We start from the raw sequence: 25,185 nt of genomic DNA on the forward strand, positions 1-25,185 counted from the left end.
GAATTCGGTAAAAGCTCGGTAAACTTCATTATTGTTTATCCTCAACCACTTTTTGAAACGGCAAATCGTTAGTTTTCAGTACCAGTTTTGACAAAAATCGGAAATATTCAACACAGTTGAAGTATCGTCAGAAATTTGGTTGTTGAACTATAATAATTTCAATTATTGAAATTATTAAGTTTTTATTCAAGTATCGTTTTTTAAATAATGAATTTTATTACCAGATTCGAAATTTAAATCTATTATTAAGAGCTGAATAAATTTTTTTTTGCTTCTACCAATATAATATCCGATGGCCGGCTATGAAATTATTGGAATGTATAAGGAGTATACAGCCATTCTTCGTCAAACAGGAAGTCTCCAAATCAAAAGTGCTCCGATTTGGCTCAAATTTGGAGTGGGGGTTCTTTGGCCTAAATAATTAGACCCGTTTTTTTTTGTTTGACGATTAAGGTGGTCCTATCGAAATAAGGTGGTCCACAAAATTGCATTTTTCGTCGATTTTTGAAAAAAACACATTTTTCCAATATTTTCAGACATGGGCTCTTTGGTTCCGAGACCTTGAAATCGGCAAATGAAATTTTCATAAGATCTTTTCAAATAATCAGCTAGTTTTTTTGGATCTCAACATATTTTTCCTCAAAAGCCCAACTAATAAATTTTCTTTTAAAGTGTGGCCCTCCAAAATTGGTTCAGCCGTTCCGGAGATATGATTTTTTGAAAAAAATGTGGTTTTTGCGAAAATCGACGAAAAACGCATTTTTTCGGACCACCCTATTTCGGATAGGAGCACCATAATCGCCAAACAAAAAAAATATGAGTCTAATTAATTGGGTCAAAGAACCCCCACTCCAAATTTGAGCCAAATCAGAGCACTTTTGATTTGGAGACTTCCTGTTTGACGTGGAATGGCTGTATAAAACTATTGGATTAACTTTTGTATCTGTAACTGCTAATTAAATTTGCTTACTGATTTTGATAATTTTTAGGATTTTTTAACTGCTGAAAAAAGGATTAACGGAAAGCTAAAGATATCTATTCAGTTCATCCTAAAATTGGTCATCAACTATCATCAGCTTTTTGATAGTTTGTTTTTATTTGAACAGATCTCTGGTTAGTTTGCAATACGTCGTAACAGCCATAACACTTATTTGATTTTTTCTCTGAAACTTATCAAAATTTCACTGTTTTTCAGTAAAGGAGGTATTAGACTATGGCAACCAAACTCACCTTTTTTGTGTTTGAAAATTTACCAAACTCGCAAACAAAGCCAAACGTATGCAGGCAGACGTTTCTGCAAACAAACAGAGCAGGGAAACCTGCCAAAGTGTCTAAAAGTTTGTTTGTTTGTTTGTTTGTCGTAGTCTAATACTTCCTTAAAGAGGATTTAAAGGACGTGCAGATGAACAATGTGGAGTATTTTGGATTTCATCATTCTTAAATTGATCGAAACCCGTTCGAAAAACGGCATTGTTTACTACTTTCGCTTAGGACCTTTTGAAAACCAACCCGAGAGATGGTCTACAATTCCAATTTTACAGATTTCCAAATTTACGATTTTTTTAATTTTTGCTTGGCCAAATCTCATTCCCAGACCGAATGTCCCCCCTGATGATGATTAAGATTTTTGTTAATAAGTCTTAATTATTACACACTTATTTGTGAGGTTTGTTTCAGTTAATATTTATTTCAAATCACGACTCAAACTTCAAAAGGGCTTAAATCATATTGGCCCTATTGAATTATAAATCGTGATTTGAACACAAAAAACTTGAAAATATCTTTTTCAAAAAGTTTTCACACAAGTTTCATTTTTTGGCATCGAATGGTCGCCAAAATGATCAATGCATTCCAAGATATGATCGATTGAAAAAGGAGGGTCAATCAAGCAGATCATAGAACAACTCATTTTTGATATTTTTTTATTTTTACTAGGGCATATGTCAGAATTTTACTAAAGTACATTTTGAGAATTTAATTTTGCATATATATTTTTTTTGATTTTTTTGTGTGCATTTTCTATTCTTCTAAAAAACTTTTAAAAAATCATGACTTGGCTAAAACAAAACGTCCACCATACCCTCTAGCTCAACTTTTTTTCTACTTAAAAAACTAACTATTAAAAAAAAATTCTACTTAAAATACTATGCTTCTACTCAAAAAATAAAATGAATCGAAGAGTGTCGAAGTTTGTCAAAAGTAAAAAAAGGATATTTTTTTAAGAGTGTAGAGTTTTTCTGAATAGCTCTAATCATAACCTACAATTTTGCCGAAGACACCAAATCAATCGAAAAATCCCTTGTATGAAAAAAAAAACAAATGATGGCTTATTTGGACACAAGGAATCAAAGGACAAAGTTTCATACAAATAAAAAAATACAATAAAAAGTTGATTAGAGGAATTCAGGAGAATTGCTAATAAATAACATTTATGTTATTGATTTGTTATCGCAGTATCAAAGCTTTTTATTTTCTGTTTTCGGCATATTTTTACAGCTAATCCGACAATGTCAATGACAACATTAGATATTCATGTTATTACCGCCTGATCGGTAATATTTTTAATCGGGAATGTTTGCCATTCTAGCGTTTCCCAAACACTGAATTTAATTTTAAATGGCGAAAACTTTCAATGATACAAACAAATATGCAATATCAAAAACACGCAATTTGTCGCACTTTGATCATTAAGATATCTAAAATTATGCAAAAATCATAGCCAAAAAAATTCTATATCGCCGCCGATCGCAAGGTACGTCGTCGGACAGCGTTTGTTTAGTTCAACCTTGAAAATCACAAATTGGCGTTCGAATTGACGGCTCTCCTTTGCCTTTGTCTTGTACGCGCTTTTGTTTGTGTTGAGGATTACAACCCTTTCCCTATCATCGCAGCTCGGAAGGCATGGCAATGGAAAGAAATTTATGTTTCTTTAAGTTTTTTCTTATTATTTGTTTGAATGATCTCTTCACTGTTCAAAACAAAATTTATTTTTTTTAATATTAAAGGATCATTTTGAAATAAATATTTTAAACCTGCCTCCTCAACAGGTCCGCACGCGCTCGGTCGGCGAGCTCGTGCAGTTCTACTACCTGTGGAAGAAGACGGAACGGCACGACCTGTTCGCGAGCAAGGCCCGGCTCGAGAAGAAAAAGTACAACCTCCATCCGGGACTGACGGACCACATGGACCGGTTCCTGGAGGAGCAGGAAAACAGCACCGGCTTCGGCGACCGCAGCTCGTCGCCGGGCTTCAACAGTCTGTACGCGGGGGGTGGCGGCTCCGAGGCGAAACGGGCCCGCCTGATGGACTCGAAAGGTGAGTACGACGGTGGTAGCTACTAGCGCGCAATAAACGTTCGTTCGTCCTGCATGTTGTTGCGCTTTTCATCATGATGCTACTGCTGCTGCTTGTGATGTCGTGGAATGGTGAACCAAATCTATCATCTTTATGTCATTCACACATTTTGGGAAAGGAAGGGACGACCTGTGCAAGCCATAGCCAACATGAAAGTCGATCCATCATCATTGCCTGAACGAGGTCACACCGCACAATCGGAGAAGAGGGGGGTCTCACTCTTGTACATTTTCCCCTAAAAACCTGTAAACTTAACCCTCACAGCTCCGCGAGAACGCCCCGCTTCATCCAAAACAACTACCATATCTGTGTGTGTGTATGTATGCTCTCTGTGTTTAAGCTTTGTCTGTTAATTTTGTTTATTTCTGCTTTCTTGCCAACAATTCCGTCCATTTAAAAAATCAAAATTCTTTCTTCCAAAAATGCAACAAAAAATTTCCCCCACAAAAAAACGCAAAAATCTCGCCAATCGCTCAGAGCACTCGACGGGATCTTCAAAGCGCTCATCTTCGGCACTGTGACTAGCCCAGCCCGTGATTCGCCCTGGCCTGGCCAGGGTTGGTCGCAGCAGCAGTAGCCGTCGAGGTCTCGGGGACGCGACTGGATCTGAGCTTCCGCAAGCGCACCGATAGATGCAGGGAGGAAGAGGTGCCCCCACTTCTGGTTGCCCAGTTTGTTGTTGAACACACTACTCTCACACATACACACAGACACCTTCAGTTGCTTTTTGTGCCTCGTACTCGCAAGTGAACACACGCAGGACATTGTTGTTTTCTTTAGACTGTTTTTTTTTTCACGGCGGAAAAAGAAGCTAAAAAGTGCAGTGACGAGACACCGATTTAGCTGTATTAAGTTGTGAGCGCTTTTTATTTCGCAGCAGCAGGAAAGAAAGGAACAAACTAAACAATTTGTTGATTAGAACACGAAGCAAATCGTGTACCATTTCAGGGTAAGCGGCAGCAGAATGAAAAGTGAAGAAGAAAAGTGAGAAATTCAAACTAACTTTGGTCTCAAAAATTTCAAACTCTCAGTGAAGCGGAAATTGCACAAAAATTAAAATTGTAAAACTGATTGTGGATGTAAAAAATATAAAACTGAAAACAAATGCATTTAAACCATTGTCAAAATTATCTGCGGATGTAACAAACACACTAAGCCTCTGTGAATCACAAAATATATAGGAAATCATACAATTGAAAATTAAGGTTGAGCGTTTTTATTGGTATCCGAAATTCCATGCGGAAAAATGATAACCATCAAGCTGCTCCTTGAAAGGTGGGGTGAACTACCATGCGACTCCGTCAATTTCTGGTAAGTACGTTTTTTTGGAGTTAACCTTTTGGAGGTTCAGGAATACAGGTTGGCACAACTCATATACAGTGATTTTAAAAATATAATTGTTTGTTTGAGCATTTCTTGGTGGTTTTTGGCCACTTCTATATGAAAGACGTGATTCGGGAGCAACGTTTAAAAGGGGCGGTACGACATTGCTCTTACGGTCTTTCATTACTTGCGTTTAAATGGGACGAAAGGCCGGCAGTATTCTGAGATATGATATTTTGAAAATAAAATCTGAAGTTTTCGACGGGCCACCCCAAGACAGCTAAAATCGGTTGAAATGTAAGGGAGTCATGATTTTTTTTTGAAAAATTTATTTTTCGAGAAAATGGCAACTTGGATAGTGAATGAGCTTACATCACTGTAAAAACGAGTTTAATTGCTACCAAATAATCAACCTTATGGAAAATTGGACGAAAAAAAAAGAAAAAGAAATGGGCAAAACCCACAAAAAATTCCCAAAACTCTGTTTTTCAACATTTTTTTATTTTTAAAACCGTTGTCACATTACAAGGGTTGGTCAACATGGAGACTTTTATGTAAATTTGTCTGGATAACGAATTACGGCGTTCAGTTTATGAAGATTTTGAGCACTCAGAAACAGTTTTAGTAAATATTTTTTGTATTATTTAGAAGAGTTCCTGCATTTTTCGTGAGCGTCTTTTTAACATCTTAAGCTATTTTCACAAAAAATCATCGAAAAAAAAAATCGTTAACTCATCTTCTAGTTTTGCTTGTGAGCAATTCTCTGAGATTTCTGTCATCCGATTTTTTTTTGTATTTTTTAATTCGGCTAAAACTTCTTTGGAAACATTCGTGAAATTTTCCGATCTTCTCGAAACCCATATTTTTTAAATCAAGACTTGCATTTCAATAATATTGAATGCTCGGCTCTTTTAAAATGTTAGTCTTGATTAAAAAAAATATATATATAGTTTTCGAAAGATCGAAAATTTTACGAATGTTTCATATCTGGAGTTTTTTTTTGAAAAGGTCCAACAAACCAAATTTCCAGTTTTTGCCTTTTGGGTGGTTTTGAAACCGCCTTGAGTCAGGGGTATTAAAAAACACCCAAAAAGCAAAAACTGAAAAATTGGTTTATTGAGTTGTTTGAGTGAGACTTTGAAAACATAGGGAGCGTTCTTTTATTACGTAACGCGAAAAATCGGACTTTTAGACCCCCTCCCCCTCGTAACAAAATTTCCATACAAATTTTAAAAATTTTGTATGGAGCGTAACACGGCCTCCGACCCCCCCTCCCCCCCTACTGCGTTACGTAATAAAAGAACGCTCCCATATATTTTCCTGTTTTTAAATCTGTGCATGGTATTATCTCAGCAACTAAGGATCGTATTAATATTAACAAAGTTCGGAAAAGCAAAATATAGAGAATTTTCTCATTGTTTTCAAAAGTGGGCAAATATAAGCACAAATTAAAAAAAATGAATAACTGCGACAATTTTCAAAAAAGCTACCTAAAAATGGATTTAACTTGAAAACGGTGCATTTTATCAAAATTTCACTACTTTTTGATTGCAAATTAAATTTTCAAAAAATGAAGTAGAAAATTTATGGCGACCAACTTTTTGATTTTTTGAAAAATCAGTATTGATTCAAACATTCATAATTCGGTGAAAGATTTTTTACCGTTCTTGAAATTTCTGAAAAGTTCGATTTGTTTATAATTTACCTCAATTCTGAGGGCAGATTCAGATTCAGCGGGCAAAATTACATGAATATTTGGACAATTTTCGAATTTTGTTAGGGTGGTCCCATGTAGTTTTCCCTTGAAAATTAGACATTTTCAAATGAAGATATCTCGAGTTTAAAGAAAAACACCCCTAAGAATTTTTTGAGCGTTTGCAGTGCTGAATCTCCTCTTTCAAATGCAACCTGGTGCTTAAAATTTGGCTTGCGCCTTTTCGAGACATAGGTTTTAAATTTGCATCTCTTTTACCTTAAAATTGCTGTAACTTTTGACCCTTAAGTTCAATTTGACATGTTCAAAATTAAAAATGTTAGTTTGCCAGAGCTCTAAAAGTGCCCCGAATATCACTTTTCTTTAAAACATAACCCTGAATTGCCACGTTCAAAAAACTGATTTTGAAGGTTTACTCAGATGCTTTCTATAAATTTGGAAGTAGAAGGCGTAGATTACGAGATACAATTTTTGTGTCTTCGACAAAGTTGCTCAAATTGGCAAGTCCAACAATTTTCTAGAAGACGAAAAAAATTCCAAAAATCCCAAAAAATAAAAGGTTAGATTTTCAAAATCACCCTAATCGTGAACCACCCTAATTTTCCACCAAACCAAAAGTTGCCCCTTTTCATTTGCAACAACTTTTCTGAAGACACCAAAGTTTCAAAACTCCACAATTTTTCAGAAAATCCATTTTCCACTTAATTTTGGGATCTGAACCATTGTGCACTGGCCCCTCGATCATTTCGGATTGTTTTTGTTTTTTGACGTTTGTCTGCTTTTTAAGTGGGTTACAGCAGGGTTTCCAGGTAAAAATTTGAAAAATCTGGCAAAGTATCGAATGAAAATCTAGCAGTCGAAAATCTAACATTTCTGAATGGTGAACTGGTTGTAGGTTATTATTTAATTCAAAAGTTTGTAGAATTCGGATGATTAAACTGATTTATGGCCTCAAAAATGCTGAACTTACTTTTCCTTCAAGAAAAACATATTCTATATTTTAAGATTTTCAATTATATTCGTTCATTTCAATCCAAAAGTTGTTCAAAACGGGCATAATGTAAAAAATCTGGCAAAATTTGTCATCATCTGGCACAGAGAAGGGTGAATCTTTATTTTGACTGTCACTTGAAAAATCTGGCATTCCCAGGTTTATCTGGCAACTTGGCAACCCTGGGCTACAGCCCAATTATCGAGCGCCCAGTTAAAATGCAGTCAGTTAAACAACGGCTAGTTACCAAACAAGTACTGTACTTGAAAACGGTGCACTTTATCTTAAATTGTGTAATCATATTTGATCGAAAATTTTTTTTGCATCTGAAAATGATTTTTGAAATATTGTTTGAAAATATTTCAAATTTTTCTCAAAATCGAAGACTCAAAATTTTGAAATTTGAATTATTTTTATTTTGGAATTTTTTTTCAATTTCTTCAAGAATGTTTTTTTTTTTTTAATTTTTTCAAGAATGTTTTAATTCTGAAAAGTCCTAATTATAAATAAAAAATTTGCCCAAGAAACCAAATCGAACAGAAAATCTCTTCTTAACATACCACAAAGTTGAAAGATACAAAATGGCCTATTTTTAAACCTGAGATTACAAAAAAGTGTCCACGTGGTTTATGGATGCTTCCTACAGTGATTTTTAATGCGATTTATAAATCGATTTCTAAGCAATATTTTTTTGGGTTTCCTTTAAAATTTTGCAACAGTTAATAGGGGAAGAAAGAGAAAAGTTAATAGGGGAAATATACCCATTTTAATCACTCCAAGCCGATTTAGAAATCTTTGGGCGTTGTTACTATCAAATTAAAAATATGTTAATGCTGTTAGTCTGCGATCAGCAGAGAAGCGAGTCAGACGTGCGTCCCTTACAAACCAAAAAAGTGCTTAAAAAGTGCAAAAATGCCTCACGGCAAGAAAAGGAGGCGGTCCTCACCAGCAGGATCGGCAGATTTGAAGAAGCTAAAGAATGCCGAATCGTTACCTGCAAAGCCAGGCAGTTTGAGCAAGGACGCTCAAAATTCGTCTGGAAACCAGTTCGCTACCCTCCCTGTGGACGTGAGCGAGAAGGAAGAATTTGAACGACGGGAAAAGTTGCCACCCATTTTTGTGAAAACATCGTCATCGGATTCGGTGCGAAAGTGGCTGACCGGGCTTATCAAATCTGGTGCTTTACGAGCTTCCATTCGCTTGTGTGCTGATGGACTCAAAATTCTGCTACCTACAAGAAAGGATTACAACTACGTTCGGGATTTCCTGAACAACACAAAGATTGAATACTACAGCCATGACGATCCAGGTAAACGCCCCATGAAACAGGTCCTCCGAGGCCTGTACGACATGGATGTGAATGTGTTGAAAGAAGAGCTCAAAACTCTTAAGTTAAACGTGATCGAAGTCTTCAAGATGACGAGACACAACAAGGACATCAAGTATCGTGATCAACTTTACCTGGTTCATTTCGAGAAAGGATCGACAACGCCGTCTGAGCTGAAGGCAGTTCGGGCAATTTTCAACATCATCGTGACTTGGGAACGTTATCGTCCAGTGCACCGTGACGTGACACAGTGTTCGAACTGCTTGCAGTTTGGACATGGTGGAAGGAACTGTTTCATCAAGAGTCATTGTGCAACCTGCGGAGGTGAGCACAAAACTCAAGCTTGCGAAACAATCAATGAGAACATCGAAGCGAAATGCTTCAATTGCGGCGGCGACCATTCTACCAAGAATCGAAGCTGCCCAAAACGTGCTGAGTTTGTGAAAATTCGGCAGCAAGCGACGACGAGGCACCAACCAAATCGTCGCAAAACACCACCAACTTTCACGGACGAGGATTTTCCTGCTTTGGCGTCACCAGGAGCGGGATCCGTTCGAGTGGTTCCAAATCTGCAGCCATTGCCGTTGAATCAGCGGCAAAAATTTGCAGAGAATACAACACCTCCTGGTTTCAGTCAGCAACCGAAGGAAAACCAACCAGCATCAACGGATGAAGGCAGTAGTGACCTGTTTTCACCACAAGAACTCCTGAACATTTTCATCGAGATGACAACAACACTGCGTGGTTGCAAAACTCGTGCGGAACAAGTAAGAACGCTTGGAGGATTTATCTTAAAATACAGTTCGTAGTTTACTCGTTCTAATGATTTTGAATATTTCAATGAATTTACTTTTTTAGTTTTAAGTTAGGATTAGTTGTTAAAGTGTTTTTTTTTTCTTTTTTTACCTAAATGTATTCGATTCAATGCAAAAATGTAAAACAATTTGAAGTAAATAAATGAATGTGAACAGTTAATAAGAAAACGAAAAATATAACAAAGATGAAGAGCATGTAGCCATACCACTTAGAATGTAAATGAAATGTAATTATTATAAGAAAGTTCAATAAAGACATATTTAATTTAAAAAAAAATGATAATGCTGTTAAATTTTTAAATCCACATTTTGTCCGAATTTTCTAGCTTTAACATACAGTAGACCAAAAGGATTGGAAAGACCAATCTTGAGTAACATTTTCAAAAATATCTGTTCCACTCACCTTCAGCACCTTGACGACCTCGGGCGGGAACTGCATCAGGGCGGTGCTCGAGATGCGCCGGTAGATCCGATCGACGAAGATGCCGGCCCGGATGGCGTGCGCCACCGACCGGAACTTGGGCTTCTCGTCGGATCGCTTCCGGGTGGTGGCCAGCTGGCGGGTGAACGTGGACGCCAACCACTCGCGCACCTCCGGCGGGACCGCATCCGGCTGCACCTCGGACAGCTCATCGTCTTCGTCGGCCAAGCGTCTAGAATGTTTGCGGGGTGGGGGAGGTTGGTTTTGAGAGAGAAAGAGAGAATAACAATTTTGAATTAGTACAACGTTTTGGGGCATTTGCAAGGACAGAGGGGAGTGGGGATGCAAATTTTGGGATTTAAACTAGTTTTAATCGGGACAAGAGATTGAGATAAGTTAAAAACTTTTGTGGAAGTGGAGATCGAAAAAAAGGGATTATTGTTCGAGCGAGTGGTTCAATGTAATAATGAAAATTGTTATTATAACTTGGCATTCCAAACTAGCGGACGGTCAATCGCTTATCACTGGGTGGATGTGCACCGAGTTGTGTCTATTTCATTGCCGAAAGGGAGCTCTAACTTTTACAAAGGGTTTGGCAGCGGACGAACAAAAGCTGCCCAGATAAGACCATTCAAGACAAGGGATAAAGGATTAGATTTTTTTAGGGTAAGCGATTCCGAGTTATGCTGGTAGCATTGTTAGCAAGTTTTTAAAACCAAAGCAGATTATGAAACAGAAAAAAAAAATTACAATTGAGTGTTATCAAACTAAAAGCAGTTTTGTGAAAGCAACTAAGTTCTAACGACAAAAAATAAGTAAGGGAAGTGAGGTTTTGTGTTTGCCTAGCGTGTCAAAGTGCAATCTATTCGAGTTGAAAACTAAGCACTAAAAGCAGCAGTGAGTGATATTAAGCTTTACTTTTTTCACTTTTTTTATTATTCTAGTCCCAAGTCTACGTTTGCTCTCTCTCAGACACACATACACATAAATGTTTACATAGGAAGTGTACACCGCCGTCGGTGTGGAGGACACTACTTAGCGTTGGAACCTGTAAACATGTAAATGGCACTCGCAGGACGACTTGCTGATCCACCAGTTTTGACGTAGAATTTTGTGGGTTTTCATAAAACATTCAATTTACCTGTTTTGCATGCATTTCAATTTGATTTTATAAATGTATTTTTTTGACACTTTTTCGACGAAAACTATAATTTAAATTTGTTATACCTTCCATAGAAAGTCGCATAAAAGCTCTGTTCGAAATTGTATCCAATCGTCTCCTCTTCACTGTCATCGCTTTCGTGGGGTCTTTTCAGTTCCTTATTGGACATTTTGAAATTTGACGTGATTTCCCGATTTCGTTTTGAAACGCAACAGTGGCTTTCGAATAATTAAACGTAAACATTACACAGACATTCTTTGTGGCTACTTTGATAGAATTAAATAACGAGCCGGTTTTTTTTCGTTAATTTTTTTTGATGTGGTTAGGGTCGTGTCGGGTTTCGTATAATAGAGTATTCTCTGCCGTTTCCCCAAATCGACTTTTCTATGTAATATTTTTTATTTGGATGAATATTTCTTTTCAATACAAGTGCTAAAAAGTTGAACTTTTCAAGGCCCAAATTGATGCTGAAATAGTCGAGGAATAGTAGTTTATAGTAGTTGTACATTTATCCTCTGCAAAGTTGGAAAATATGACAAGTGCTGAAAATATCGAGTTTTCGTTGAGTTTTCGAGTTTTTGAAATGAATTTTCAAACCAACACAATACAGTCCAGACTCGATTATCCGAAGGCCTCGGAAAAATTTCACTTCGGATAAGGCTGGTACAAATATTTTTAAAAGTTTTTGTCACCCCCCCCTTCAAAATTGGCCCGAAAAATCAGGGGGCAAAAAAAATATTTTTACAGTAAACTTCAAAATTTCAATGAAAATTCAAGTGCAACCAGCTGAAATCAAATTAAAATACATTCTTCTGCGTTTTAAATCATTTTTAGCATGTTTGGGTTTATTAAAAAATCTTAAGATTTTTTGAAAATTTTCGATGCAAAATCTTTTTTTTCGATACAATTTTTGTTTTTGTCAGATCTTAGATTTTTTGAAAACTAATGATTGAAAAACAACTGAACAAGTGTAAAATGCATTTTAAAACACATTTTTCATTTAAATGTGTAGACTATGGCTTGTTATTTAAATTTTTATATTTTTTTATTGTTTTGCCCCCCCCTTGACCTCGGCCAGGGCCGAGGGACAAAAACTTTTTTAAATATTTGCATCGGCCTAATCGAATCACGAAATGTTATTTTTCTTCGTTTTCTTATTTTTGACTGTTGTGCTTAAGTATGACCTATGAACTACTTAGAGTGATTTAGAATTTTTAAATCCAAGATATCGGCTAAAATGGCAGTGATGATATATTAAGAACCTTTTTTGGTGGTCTGTAAATATTTTTTTCTATAAAAAATATTACAAAAAATAAACTCGACAAACAATATAAAAAACAAAAAGAATTAAATTATTTTTTTTATTTCCTCAGTAATGGCATGTATACCCTATTTTGCCATCAGTCTGGTATTTTGTAGTTTTTAAGGCAACCAAGCATTCAAATTTGACTAATATGGGGTCACGCAATTTGAATTTGACGTTAAAAATAAGAAAATAACAATTATGGAATAATATATTTTTTGTTCATGATTCAATTTTCCGAAGTTCCATACAAACCTTCGGTTAATCGAACTTTAGATAATCGAGTATGGACTCCCAAGTAGCAAGACAAATGCCTTTGATTCTTAAGCATTTTTATAATAGTTTTATCAACTGCAATAAAGTTTTGTTACATCTTTCACCAAATCCAACAGGTTTTACCATTCCATAAACTTAATCATATTTTAAAGAATTCTTCAAGATATCATAAAGAATTTTTGTTTAGAAGTTTTAATCAAGCTTTCACCTTTACACTTTAAGTACGCCTGAAGAATTCATGATGTAGCTTGATTAACTTGACAAATGTTGCTTTAAATCTGTTAAGTCTTCAGTAAGCATTTTATAAATCTTGTTAGATTTGTACTTTCACTTTGACATATTCAGTTGTACGTGAACAGCGCAGTGAAATACATTAAGAGGCGAGCTGTTCCGTAAAATTTAGAAGATGCTCTAAAATGTCCCCAAGATAGTATGGTGCAATCTTGCTCCTGATGTCAAAAGATGCAACGTCAGCAAAATTGGTCTAAACGTTTTTTTGCTCGGGATCTAGGTCAGTTTCGAGCACGCTGTATCTTTTGACATAATCATAATAGCACCATGCTTTCTTTGCGAAAGTTACAGAAAATTTTCTTAATTTTTTACGGTTGGAAAAATTAGTGAAACATTAAAATTATAATTATAAAAAATCCTTACTTTTCTCAAACGTTTCCAGATTTGCCAAAAATGTTGTTTGGAACTCGGTGCAAAATTTTATTTTTCAGTGCTCGTTGCTTTTTAAGAAATTGTTGATTATAAGTGGGTTGCTGAATTTTGGCCTTTAAAAGTCGTGCGAGTATCGTAAAAAATAGGAATTTTTCAGTGTCACCTAAGCCTTATCTTTAAAATCAGGTTATCTCGGCAACGATAGTAAAATACAAAAAAAAAACAAACTTAAAGGAAATTTTCTGCTATTTTCTGTAAACATTTTGTAATGATATATCAGTGAAATGATCAGAAAATTTCACAAAGATTTTATTTTTTGACATAGAAAATTGAATTTATGTTTTCGAAACATCGTCATTTTCCACAATATTAAAATCTTAAGATTCTACATATCAGCAACCAGTTGTCCAATTGAGAAAGTTTCAAATAGAAAGTTGCAGGAAATTTTCTGTATTTTATTTATTTATCCTTGTTAAAATATCTATAAATTTCGAAAATGACATATTGTTTGGTAATGTTTACTTAAAATGCTATTGATTTTGAGAACGAAGCTGTGAATGCAAATTAATTGTTGATTAAATGTTGATTGTTAATTTTTCATGTTTGCTTTGTGGCTGAAAACAATAATTTTAGACCATTTTTTTGATCAAAGCATTTCAGGCTACCATTTACATATCATCTTAAAGATAGAATTGTGCAGAATTAGATTTCGTAAACTATAAATTCAATTTTCAACACCAACAAAATGAAAAATAAACATATTATTCAGGTTCTTAAGCGAAGATGGCTTTCGATTGGTGAACGTCCGAACTGTCAAAATTTCGCAGTAGCACCAACATGAGAAAAAAAATGTGGCACACTTTTTTCGCAATGTTGGTGAAGTGTCCGATACGACTAATTAAACACGCGTTTAGTATTAGGTTAAAACTTTATTAAATCTAGGTATAAGTTTACAATGGACGTCTTGACTCGACGACGGACGACGACAAAAGAGAGCGACTCTTCATTTGGGTTGTTCGACTGAGCTCTTTGCTATAATCTAGCACTACAATTTCGACTACCTACTTCAGATTACACTTCTGCAAGTTGGTACTATTTTATAGTACCGAGGGATACTACAGTTGGTACCACTGCGTGATTTTGACATTTCGGGCGTTCACCATTCGAACGCCATTTTCGCAAAAATTCTAGATATGTTTTTTTTTCATTTTTTGAAAATTAAAGCTTCTAAAAAATATTTTTTAATGCTATGGTTACGAACGAGTGCTTAAAATATTGACAATTTATTAAAAAAAAATGTTGATATGATCTACTAGTGCGCACTCACCTGTGGTTGAATTGCCATGCTCAATATTTCAGAATCTTAATAATTTCCATTATTATTCTCTTCGTCAGCCTAGAGGCTCAAGTGCCATAAACCAACACGCAGTGCCAACAATCGGAATTAAATTCGCCTACGGCAATTACCTGGAATTGATGGCTACATCAACCGGATTAATGCCCTCGCTTGCCTACTCCGAACCCCCTCCCCCTTAAAGAGCCAAGTGTACCAACTCACATCAAAGAGCGATCAACTAAATTGAGCCTGCCCTGGGGCGAGGGTGGTTGGTAGTTGATGGTGGGGTCCATAGTACTAAGTGTTTACATCCCCCGCCAAGATGACACACTAAATTGAGTAAAGTTTTAGCAAATACACACACACATTCAACAGATGGTAGATTAGATTGCATTGCTGTGTTTAAGTCTCACGTAACTGGGGATATAAAGTGAAGTTTGCTTTCTTGTTGTTGTCGTCAAGTTGTGTGTGGGTGGTCGACTTGGTGAACTTCCCCAACATGAGCTGTATTATTGTAATGTGAGGAAAAGTTTCTTCTTTTGTGGGTTGGACAAAGTTACACCCACATCTTGAAAGTCAAACTGATTTCAGACTGTGAAGCGAATTTGGAAGCGTCAGTTCGGTTTAATTATTCATTCTGTTTAAACTTTTGAAATTAAAGCAAGTTTTTTGGGAAGTTTTTCTTGAAGAAAATGGGATTAGTCAATTTTCGGTGAAATATATTTTGTTTGTATTTTTTTGTAAATAAACAAATTATATAAAAAAAAGTTCTTTAAACATTTTTTGACAGATCACGTCAAGATTTGGCCTGAGAAGAAAAAAGTTGAACTTTTAGGTTGATATTTAATGACTTTAAGAAACTTAAAGCTCAAACATGTCCAAACCTCCAGGACAAACATAAATCCACTTCCTGAGAGGGAGTCTTCAGAAAAAAACAACAGTCTCTTCATTATCGTCTGATCCATTTCCATCATAAACTGAAGAAGGAAAAACCCGCCGGCGGCGGCTGCTTCAATCCGTTGGAAGCACTCGCTGACAAGAAAAGAACCGCTTGACGAGCATTTAATCAGGTTTACCCCTAATGTGGGAACCGCCGGCGGCGACGAACCTCGCAATTGGTGTCCCAATCAACGGAATTGCGTATTAATTTCCGCTTCGAAGGAGAAAATTGAGTTTTCCGGCGTTTCTGGTGTTTGTGTGAGTTTGTCTGAAATGGATGAGCGACGACGTGGAACGTTGAGTTTTCAAGTTTATTTGTCAAGCCTCTTTGATTAAGTTATTTGCGGGGAATTTTTCGCACCGCTTGAATTTGAGCGGTTTTTATTCTGGGAAGTGTTTTTTTCGAATTAAATCAAAACAAACGGAAATTTCCCGAAACCTGACGACGGTCCAATTGCAGCCGTCCTTTGGTTTCAAAACAAGTGGCACAAACCATAAATCGCTCCTGATTGTCCTTGCAAAAGAAAATGCGGGAAAGCGCAACGGAGCGGGAAAATCCGCCGGAATGCCACAGCAGCAGCAACTCAAGTAGCACGTAGTTCGTGAAGGCATAAATATTCCGCTTCCTGATTATAAAATTTATTTGGAAAATTTCAAGAATATTTTACGCGATATATATTATTTTTCATTATTTGAAAACTTATTATTATTAAAATAAATAACTTTTCACGGTGTCATTCCTACAAAGGCACCACGCTGATGGTGCTGCAGCAAATCCCCACTGCATTTCATGCTTGACGAATCCGAAATGGCACACAGCAGTTTGGCTTGGCCACCTACCGTGTTTCTTTTTGCAAAAGCCAGACTAGCAAAGCAGTTTTTGCCTTCCTCCTTGAGGGTGTTATGAGTATGGGAGTCCAATTTTGCTGCTTTTATTTCCATTGGGTTGGTGAGGAAAAGTGTAGCTTTGAGGATTTGGACTTCATTTTTCAGGACTTGACTCGACTCTGAATTGAAGACAGGTTTGTTAACGTGATTTACTTTTTTATAGGGTATTTAGTGATTTTTTCAAATCATTTCACCAAAATCTGTTTGCCAATACCTCGTAAATGTTTTAAATAAGCATAAATAGTAATCATAGCAAAGCTAGTATTCATCACAACAGCCTGAGTTTTTAATTTTTTTTAATTGACTCGATTCTCAATATATTTTTTAACTTCAAATTGATTATATGGAATACGGAAAACAATGAAATCATAGTTGGGTAATTCTCCGCCAACTCACACAGCAGTTGCCCCGACCCCTCTTCGATTTGCGTGAAACTTTGTCCTAAGGGGTAACTTTTGTCCCTGATCACGAATCCGAGGTCCGTTTTTTGATATCTCGTGACGGAGGGGCGGTACGACCCCTTCCATTTTTGAACATGCAAAAAAGAGGTGTTTTTCAATAATTTGCAGCCTGAAACGGTGATGAGATAGAAATTTGTTGTCAAAGGGACTTTTATGTAAAATTAGACGCCCGATTTGATGGCGTACTCAGAATTCCGAAAAAACGTATTTTTCATCGAAAAAAACACTAAAAACGTTTTAAAAATTCTCCCATTTTCTGTTACTCGACTGTAAAAATTTTTGGAACATGTCATTTTATGGGAAATTTAATGTACTTTTCGAATCTACATTGACCCAGAAGGGTCATTTTTTCATTTAGAACAAAATTTTTCATTTTAGAATTTCGTGTTTTTTCTAACTTCGCAGGGTTATTTTTTAGAGTGTTACAATGTTCTACAAAGTTGTAGAGCAGACAATTACAAAAATTTTGATATATAGACAAAAATTTCATTTTAAAATTTCGTGTTTTTTCTAACTTTGCAGGGTTATTTTTTAGAGTGTAACAATGTTCTACAAAGTTGTAGAGCAGACAATTACAAAAAATTTGATATATAGACATAAGGGGTTTGCTTATAAACATCACGAGTTATCGCGATTTTACGAAAAAAAGTTTTGAAAAAGTTACTTTTTGCGTTTCTCTTTGTTTCGTCGTCCGTGTCTGTCGCGGGTGACCATGAACGGCCATGATCGGTGACGACCAACTTTTTCAAAACTTTTTTTCGTAAAATCTCAATAACTCGTGATGTTTATAAGCAAACCCCTTATGTCTATATATCAAATTTTTTGTAATTGTCTGCTCTACAACTTTGTAGAACATTGTTACACTCTAAAAAATAACCCTGCAAAGTTAGAAAAAACACAAAATTTTAAAATGAAAAATTTTGTTCTAAATGAAAAAATGACCCTTCTGGGTCAATGTAGATTCGAAAAGTACATTAAATTTCCCATAAAATGACATGTTCCAAAATTTTTTATAGTCGAGTAACAGAAAATGGGAGAATTTTAAAACGTTTTTAGTGTTTTTTTCAATGAAAAATACGTTTTTTTCGGAATTACGCCATCAAATCGGGCGTCTAATTTTACATAAAAGTCCCGTTGACACCAAATTTCTATCTCATCACTGTTTCAGGCTGCAAATTATTGAAAAACACCTCTTTTTTCGCATGTTCAAAAATGGAAGGGGTCGTACCGCCCCTCCGTCACGAGATATCAAAACACGGACCTCGGATTCGTGATCAGGGACAAAAGTTACCCCTTAGGACAAAGTTTCACGCAAATCGAAGAGGGGTCAGGGCAACTTTTCTCGATTTCGTGTGAGTTGGTAGAGAATTACCCAGTTTGATTAATTTTTATTTCCTGTCATCAGAAACAATCCAAAAAATCTGTTTTGTTTGTGAGCTTTCTTCTCCCGCGAAAGAGAGAAGTGGCAAATCAAGCAAAAGAAAATCGCTCCCGAACTTCTCCAATAAAAATCAATCTTTTGATGATTTTTTCTGAATTTCCTTGTCAGTAGCTTGTTTATTTCGCTTTGTTGACACACATTGCCTATCTATAAAAAGTGACAGGTCATTTTTTGACGTGTGACGTTACACTTGCAAATAAAAAAAATCAAATTATTCGCTCTACAGCATCCACCGAGACAGGACCCAGGGAGACGACTCCTACACCTGGACCGAGCTAACGACCTATCCTTTTTAGGTTAGTCCGGGGCCAACATTTACTTCCCGTCCGACGGAAGGCGTGATCAGACAAATCTCGTCTCAAAATTTGCCAACGGAATCTTCTGGGATCGAACCCAGGCCGACTGGATGAGAGGCGAACGTTCAAAGACTTTCTTTTGATTATGATTCTTCCGTCGCTGCCTGCCTTTATTATTAGGCTTAGTGATTTTCCACGCTTGAAAACTGAAATTTTAATTCTAAACAACAGAAATTCAATGGGAAAAGCCTAAAAATTTAAATAACGAGGCATGGTTTCACATTTTAATGAAGAAAGTGTTGTAAAATGCATTATACAAATACATTTTTTGCGGTGCTTACATTAGAATTTCATAAAAATTCAAAACATTTTTAAACAAGCCCAATCATGCTAAATATTATTATCAAAACAGAAAAATGCATTTTAGATTGTTTTCAGTTGATTAAGCTTCTATTTTCATGGAAATTGTTTGGAAAATTATATTTTCCCCCTGATTTTTCAGACCAATTTTAAAGGTGGGGGTGTTTTTGTACCTGTGCAGGGTTATTTTTAAAGGAATGTTGTTAAATTGATTTAAGTTGTAGAGAAGCTGTCCAAGAACTGGCGTCCCGTTTCAGATAAACATATTTTCATATTTTACATATTTAAGATTGTTTTTTTACCAATTTTAAATAGGACAAAAACTTGAAATAAAATTGGCAATGGCATAACGATTAAAAAAATTTGGTAAATAGAATCGAAATATTATGAATCAATTAACTGAGATCAATTTAAAATGTGAAAAATGTGATAAAAATTTCAATTGATTCTGAAAAAAAAAAATGCTTTGGATTTCAAATATGATTTAACTTAAGAATGTAAACTATTATATATTTTGAAAATGAGGCTATTTCAAATTTAATTTTAAGTTTTGTTTCTAACAAGTTTCTAACTCAAATTTTTTTCGCAAAAATGTGATGGTTTAACAAATTATTGTTGAAAATGTTTATTTTTCAATTGATTGAAAACTATAAAAGAATTGCACTGTCCATGTTCGCATAAATGTCCCATATGCAAAAAACGAATTTTGGACGTAAAACTTAAGATTCTTTTTTTCATAAAAGCATTCTGATTATGCAAATTTTTGACAGCAGCTTGGTCAGCAGCATAACTCTAATAATGTGTTAAGCATTTTGTGTTAGTGAAAATATAAACATTTTTAAAACTAGGCTTGACATATGATCTAAAAATCGGAAAAATTCACGAATGTTTGATATTTTAACATTGTAAATCGGACCATTAGTTGCTGAGATATCGACAGAAGAAAATGGTGGGTTGTTTGGGTGAGACTAAGCAAACATCAATTAAAAACCTTTGCTTGGCAATATCTCAGCAACAAAGGATCGTATCAACAAAGTTAAAAAAAAAAAAAAACAAAATATAGAGAACTTTCTCAGTTTTTTAAAAATAGTTTTTTTCAAAGGTGGGCAAAAATGTGCACTAATTTTCAAAAGTGAAAAACTGCGATTATTTTGAGAAAAGTTACCTAAAAATGGCTTTAACTTGAAAACGGTGCATATAATCAAAATTTCACAAATGTATTTTTTGATTGCAAATTTGATTTTACATCGAAAAATGAAGTTGAAATTTTTTTGCGACCAACATTTCAATTTTTTTTTGAAAATCAGTATTAATTAAAAAAAAATCATAGCTCGGTCAACGATTTTTTGCATAACCAGGAAATTTCTGAAAAGTTGGCATTTTATGTCCCCTAAAACATATCAGAAAAAAATAATGTTTTTTGCAAATAAAGTTTTAGTGACAAAAAAATAAATTTAAAAAACACCACAGTTTTTTTACCAAGTGTTATTTTTTTCAGTGTAGTCCGTATCCATACATACAACTTTGCCGAAGACACCAAATCGATCAAAAAATTCCTTCGAAGGACACAGATTTTTGAATTTTCTGGCATCATTTTTGTATGGACAGCTGCCAAATTTGTATGAAAAATTAGGTGGACAAACTAATGATGCAAAATGGCTTCTTTGGGCATACCGAATGCACCAAAAAAGTTTCAGTAGGATTGAAAAATACAAAAATTAAAGTTGAAGAAAAAATACCGATTTCGTAGAGAATTGCTCAACTTGTGTCATGGCTTAAAAATGTTTAACACAGCTTGATTTGTTTCATGTTTATATTAATTTCAAAATTGAAAAATGTATTCTGATTTTAAATATTGTTAAACTTGTTGTCGTGAAATTATTAACTTGTGTTTAAAAGTTAAAGGTAAAAATCAACCTTCTCGAAACAAGTGGCAATTGGGTTACATTTAAAAGCATAACGTTCTGTTCAATATTGTATTCAAATTCCAAGACATTTGAAAATTTCCTCCAAACATCTATTCGCAGTAACGCTTCAAAGCATAATAGACCAGACTATAACCCTCCCACTGCTGCGACATCGCCCAGCCTCAAAGGCACCCCGAAACAAACTCGATGACATACCAAGTACTTTTCTCCATATGGTTTGTCACACACACACATTCCGCCCACTTTTATCTGATGCCTCTCCGAAGATATCGTCACACAACCCGAGATAAAAATAAAAAGCGACAAAATATGTCCAACATCAACATTCATTGCCCTGGGAGCGCGCGCAATGAAGACCAAGCGGCTCCATTTATTGCGCCAAGTTGGTTGCCTCCTTTTGCTGGCTGGCGGGAAATCTAAAGTGAAATATGTCCTTCAAGGAATCCAATTTGCTTTGTATTTCCATCAAGATGCTGGCTGGAGCAGAGCCACCCCGGGATGTCGCTCCCTTGTTGGGGTAGATTGGAAACCATGTCGGTGGGGAACGCGGTTGTGAAATCGGGAAAATGACGAATGTTTCTAAAATTCTTTTTTATGTTTATTAAAAAATTTCATTAATATTTCTGAAAAAAATTCAAAAAAATTGTTTAGAAAAAATCTAGTTAAATTTGATGTTTTAATAATTTTCAAACATAAAATTTCCTATTTTGCGCACTTCGAAGTGACAACGCAGCGAAAAATCGACATCTTATTAAAAATACTGGGCGGCTCCATGATGGGATAATGCTGCTGCTGGCAAGTGGAAGTGAAGCTTTATGATGGCCCTGTCGCGCGAGATACCATCAACGTTCGGTATATATTCGAAATTTAATGGGTAATATTGCAAATGGGATATACATACCGGCGCTGAAGGAGTTATGAAGGGTAAAGGCTTTGAAATTTGAATGCTTTTCAAATAAAAACTTGACTTGTTCTGTATTTTTGCGTACAAAAATATATTTATAAAAAAGCAAAATTCTAGAGTAAATTTTCAAAACAACCTATGAGATAAGGATTTCCTATGCAGATAGGACCTTTTTTAAATATAATCTAAAATCAATTAATTTCATGAAGTTTGATACGCCACATTATAGGTTTTAACGAATAGTCAAGCAGGCCGTGCCTGATTCGTTGAACCAAAAGCACGAAATTTACCAAGAAATTTGCGATCAACATTGCTTTCGACTCACTGTCTCATCGGTCTCATCGAAGGATTTAACAAAGCAACCCGGTCACATTTTCCATCAATTCGTTTTTCACTTCCAACAAACTGCAAGCCATGGTGCGTACTCGTGGAGAATCTACCGTGCTCCTGGTCGGAACCACCAATCCGGAGCCGCTGGGCAGGTTACCGAAGCTGCCAACGGTCCGGGAAACTCTGCAGCGGTGCTTGCATCTGGTACGCGAACACAACAGCGTGGACGCGGCGCTCACGATTACGACCGATGAGTTGCTGGAAATTTGGGGAAGAACGACGCTTCCGCTGCGGCAGAAGAGTAACGTGAAGAGGGCTCTGCGCAAGCTTCACCAGGAGTTGGGATTATGCAGGAAGAACAAGACGAAGGAAACCGCACGAAAAAAGAAGTTCGCGGGGAAGTTGGACACCCTGCTGGACATCTCCCGGGCCAAATTGGAAGCAGTTGACGAGCGGGTGATGGAGTTCCTCGAGGATCAAAGAGGTCGTCGCAAATTCGGCCTAGCCGTTATTGACGGTGCCGTCACAAGGCAGGAGAGGTCATCAGTGGGAGAGTCGGAGGCAGATTCTGGCGATCGAGCTGCAGGTGATATCAGATTGATACCTTAAAGTTGTGAACTAGCAAACAATACAATCTTAAATTCTAGGATCCGTCGAAAGCCTTAATCCGGATGATGTGCCCGAGAATCCACAGCGATGGGAGGACCATTTCGTCGAGAGCATGCAGGCTGAATAGTCAAATTCAGCCAAAGCAACCCGGTAACCGTTTTCATCTTTTGCATTTTCTTAGTCATGCTGATGTAACATATGATATTCAATGCAAGATTTTCAAATATCAATAAACAACCCTGAATTACAAATGAGCCCTTTTCTTATTTCACATAAACAGCTAGAATTTACAGTGAGAACCAAATCCAGTATCTTTGGCTTAAGACACGGGATTGAAACTCGTCTGAAAAACCTGTATCATTTTCCCAATCAAAACGGTGGCGCCGCGTGGTGGTAGCTGCCCTGTTTATTACACTGTGAAATTATCCATGACAAATCCAAGGAACCAAAAGGTGACAACAGAAATGTTCGCCCAAAAGGGGTGCTGCAAAAAAACTATTTATTTTTTAAAAAATTCCCAACAAATCAGCAACGAATTACAATTTTGATAGTCGAACTACACTTAAAAGTTGGTTTTGTTATTTGTTTTTGCAAAACCGCATATTTTTTAACAAAAGTGCCAAAAATATTCGTAACTACCTTTTGCCTCTTGGTGGCGCTTTGTGTTAGTATGTGTGTGGTCGATATAGAGTTATCTAAGCCCGATCTCACGCACACTAGCTTACCATTTGTTTTTGCTGGCGACCACAAATTTTAACCTAAAAATCCATCGTGTACGTACACGCAATACATGCTCACGTAGATAGCTCTATTTGCGGACGTGCACGCAGAACACAGAACAGTGAGAACTAGCGAAAATGCCTCACTTTCTTCTGATACAAGTCGCCATATTGAAATTGCTTGAAGATTCATACCCGTGCTTAAGAGCAAGGTAAACTGTTCATTAGGGTGGTCCAAATCCGAGTTTCCTCTGTGCTATCATAGAGGCTGATATCAAAGATTGGCCCATCACAAGGCTAAATTCCAAATTTGAGATCATTCTGACCACGGGAACCTCTCCACCTGAGCCCTTGAAGTTTGTATGGGAGAAATCGTCAAAATGTATGGAGATAAGCAACTGTTACAATTTTTACCAATTCTCAGAAATATGATTTTGATTAAATTTTGAAAAACTTTCTCAGTGATATCATATTTTTATGATTTTTTTTAATTTTCTCAATTCCACAAAAGAGCAATTCTCTGAGATTTCGGTCATTCAATTTTTTTGTATTTTTTAATCCGGCTGAAACTTTTTTGGTGCCTTCGGTATGCCCAAAGAAGCCATTTTGCATCATTAGTTCGTTCATATAATTTTCCATACAAATTTGGCAGCAGTCCATACAAAAATGATATGTGAAAATTCAAAAATCTGTATCTTTTGAAGGAATTTTTTGATCGATTTGGTGTCTTCGGCAAAGTTGTAGGTATGGATATAGACTACACTGAAAAAAAATGATACACGGTAAAAAAAAATTTGGTGATTTTCAATTTAACTTTTTGTCACTAAAACTTGATTTGCAAAAAAACACTATTTTTAATTTTTTTTTATTTTTTGATATGTTTTAGAGGACATAAAACCCCAACTTTTCAGAAATTTCCAGAATGGGCAAAAAATCTTTGACCGAGTTATGATTTTTTGAATCAATACAGATTTTTTCAAAAAATCGAAAAATCGGTCGCAAAAATTTTTCAACTTCATTTTTCGATGTAAAATCGAATTTGCAATCAAAAAGTACTTTAGTGAATTTTTGATAAACTGCACCGTTTTCAAGTTATAACCATTTTTAGGTAACTTTTTTGAAAATAGTCAGAGTTTTTCATTTTTTAAAATTAGTGCCCATGTTTGCACACCTTTGAAAAAAATATTTTTGAAAAGCTGAGAAAATTCTCTATATTTTGCTTTATTGAACTTTGTTGATACGACCCATCGTTCTTGAGATATTGCCATGCAAAGGTTAAAAAACAGGAAAATTGATGTTTTCTAAGTCTCACCCAAACAACCCACCATTTTCTAATGTCGATATCTCAGCAACTATAAATCCGATTTACAACGTTAAAACATGAAACAGTTGTAAAATTTTCCGATCTTTCCGAAAAAAATATTTTCAAAAATTTTAAATCAAGGCTAACATTTTAAATGGGCGTAATATTGAATGTTTGGCCCGTTTGAAATGTTAGTCCTGATTTAAAAAAAAAGAAAATATTTTTTTCGAAAAGATCGGAAAATTTCACGAATGTTTCATGTTTTAACATTGTAAATCGGATTTATAGTTGCTGAGATATCGACATTAGAAAATGGTGGGTT

The 25,185-nt window shown here is 35.7% G+C and overlaps 2 protein-coding genes across 14 annotated transcripts in view; one reads left to right on the forward strand and one right to left on the reverse strand.

Annotated features, from left to right (window-relative positions):
• LOC6051148 (mesoderm induction early response protein 1) overlaps positions 1-4,558 on the forward strand; it is a 31,815-nt gene extending 27,257 nt beyond the window's left edge. For both annotated transcript variants that reach the window (XM_038257824.1, XM_038257823.1), the window contains 2 exons: positions 3,048-3,315; positions 3,832-4,558. In XM_038257824.1, coding sequence (XP_038113752.1) covers positions 3,048-3,315; positions 3,832-3,875 — 312 coding nt within the window. In that variant the 3' untranslated portion in view covers positions 3,876-4,558. The remainder of the gene's footprint in view (positions 1-3,047; positions 3,316-3,831) is intronic.
• Positions 1-25,185, reverse strand: part of LOC6051146 (calcium/calmodulin-dependent 3',5'-cyclic nucleotide phosphodiesterase 1A) — a 660,139-nt gene that overhangs the window by 6,907 nt on the left and 628,047 nt on the right. For all 12 annotated transcript variants that reach the window (XM_038257817.1, XM_038257820.1, XM_038257816.1 and 9 more), the window contains one exon: positions 9,928-10,177. In XM_038257817.1, the coding sequence (XP_038113745.1) occupies positions 9,928-10,177 (250 nt within the window). The remainder of the gene's footprint in view (positions 1-9,927; positions 10,178-25,185) is intronic.

This window comes from Culex quinquefasciatus, chromosome 2 (genome assembly GCF_015732765.1).
Source record: "Culex quinquefasciatus strain JHB chromosome 2, VPISU_Cqui_1.0_pri_paternal, whole genome shotgun sequence".
In the NCBI taxonomy this organism is placed as follows: Eukaryota; Metazoa; Arthropoda; class Insecta; order Diptera; family Culicidae; genus Culex; species Culex quinquefasciatus.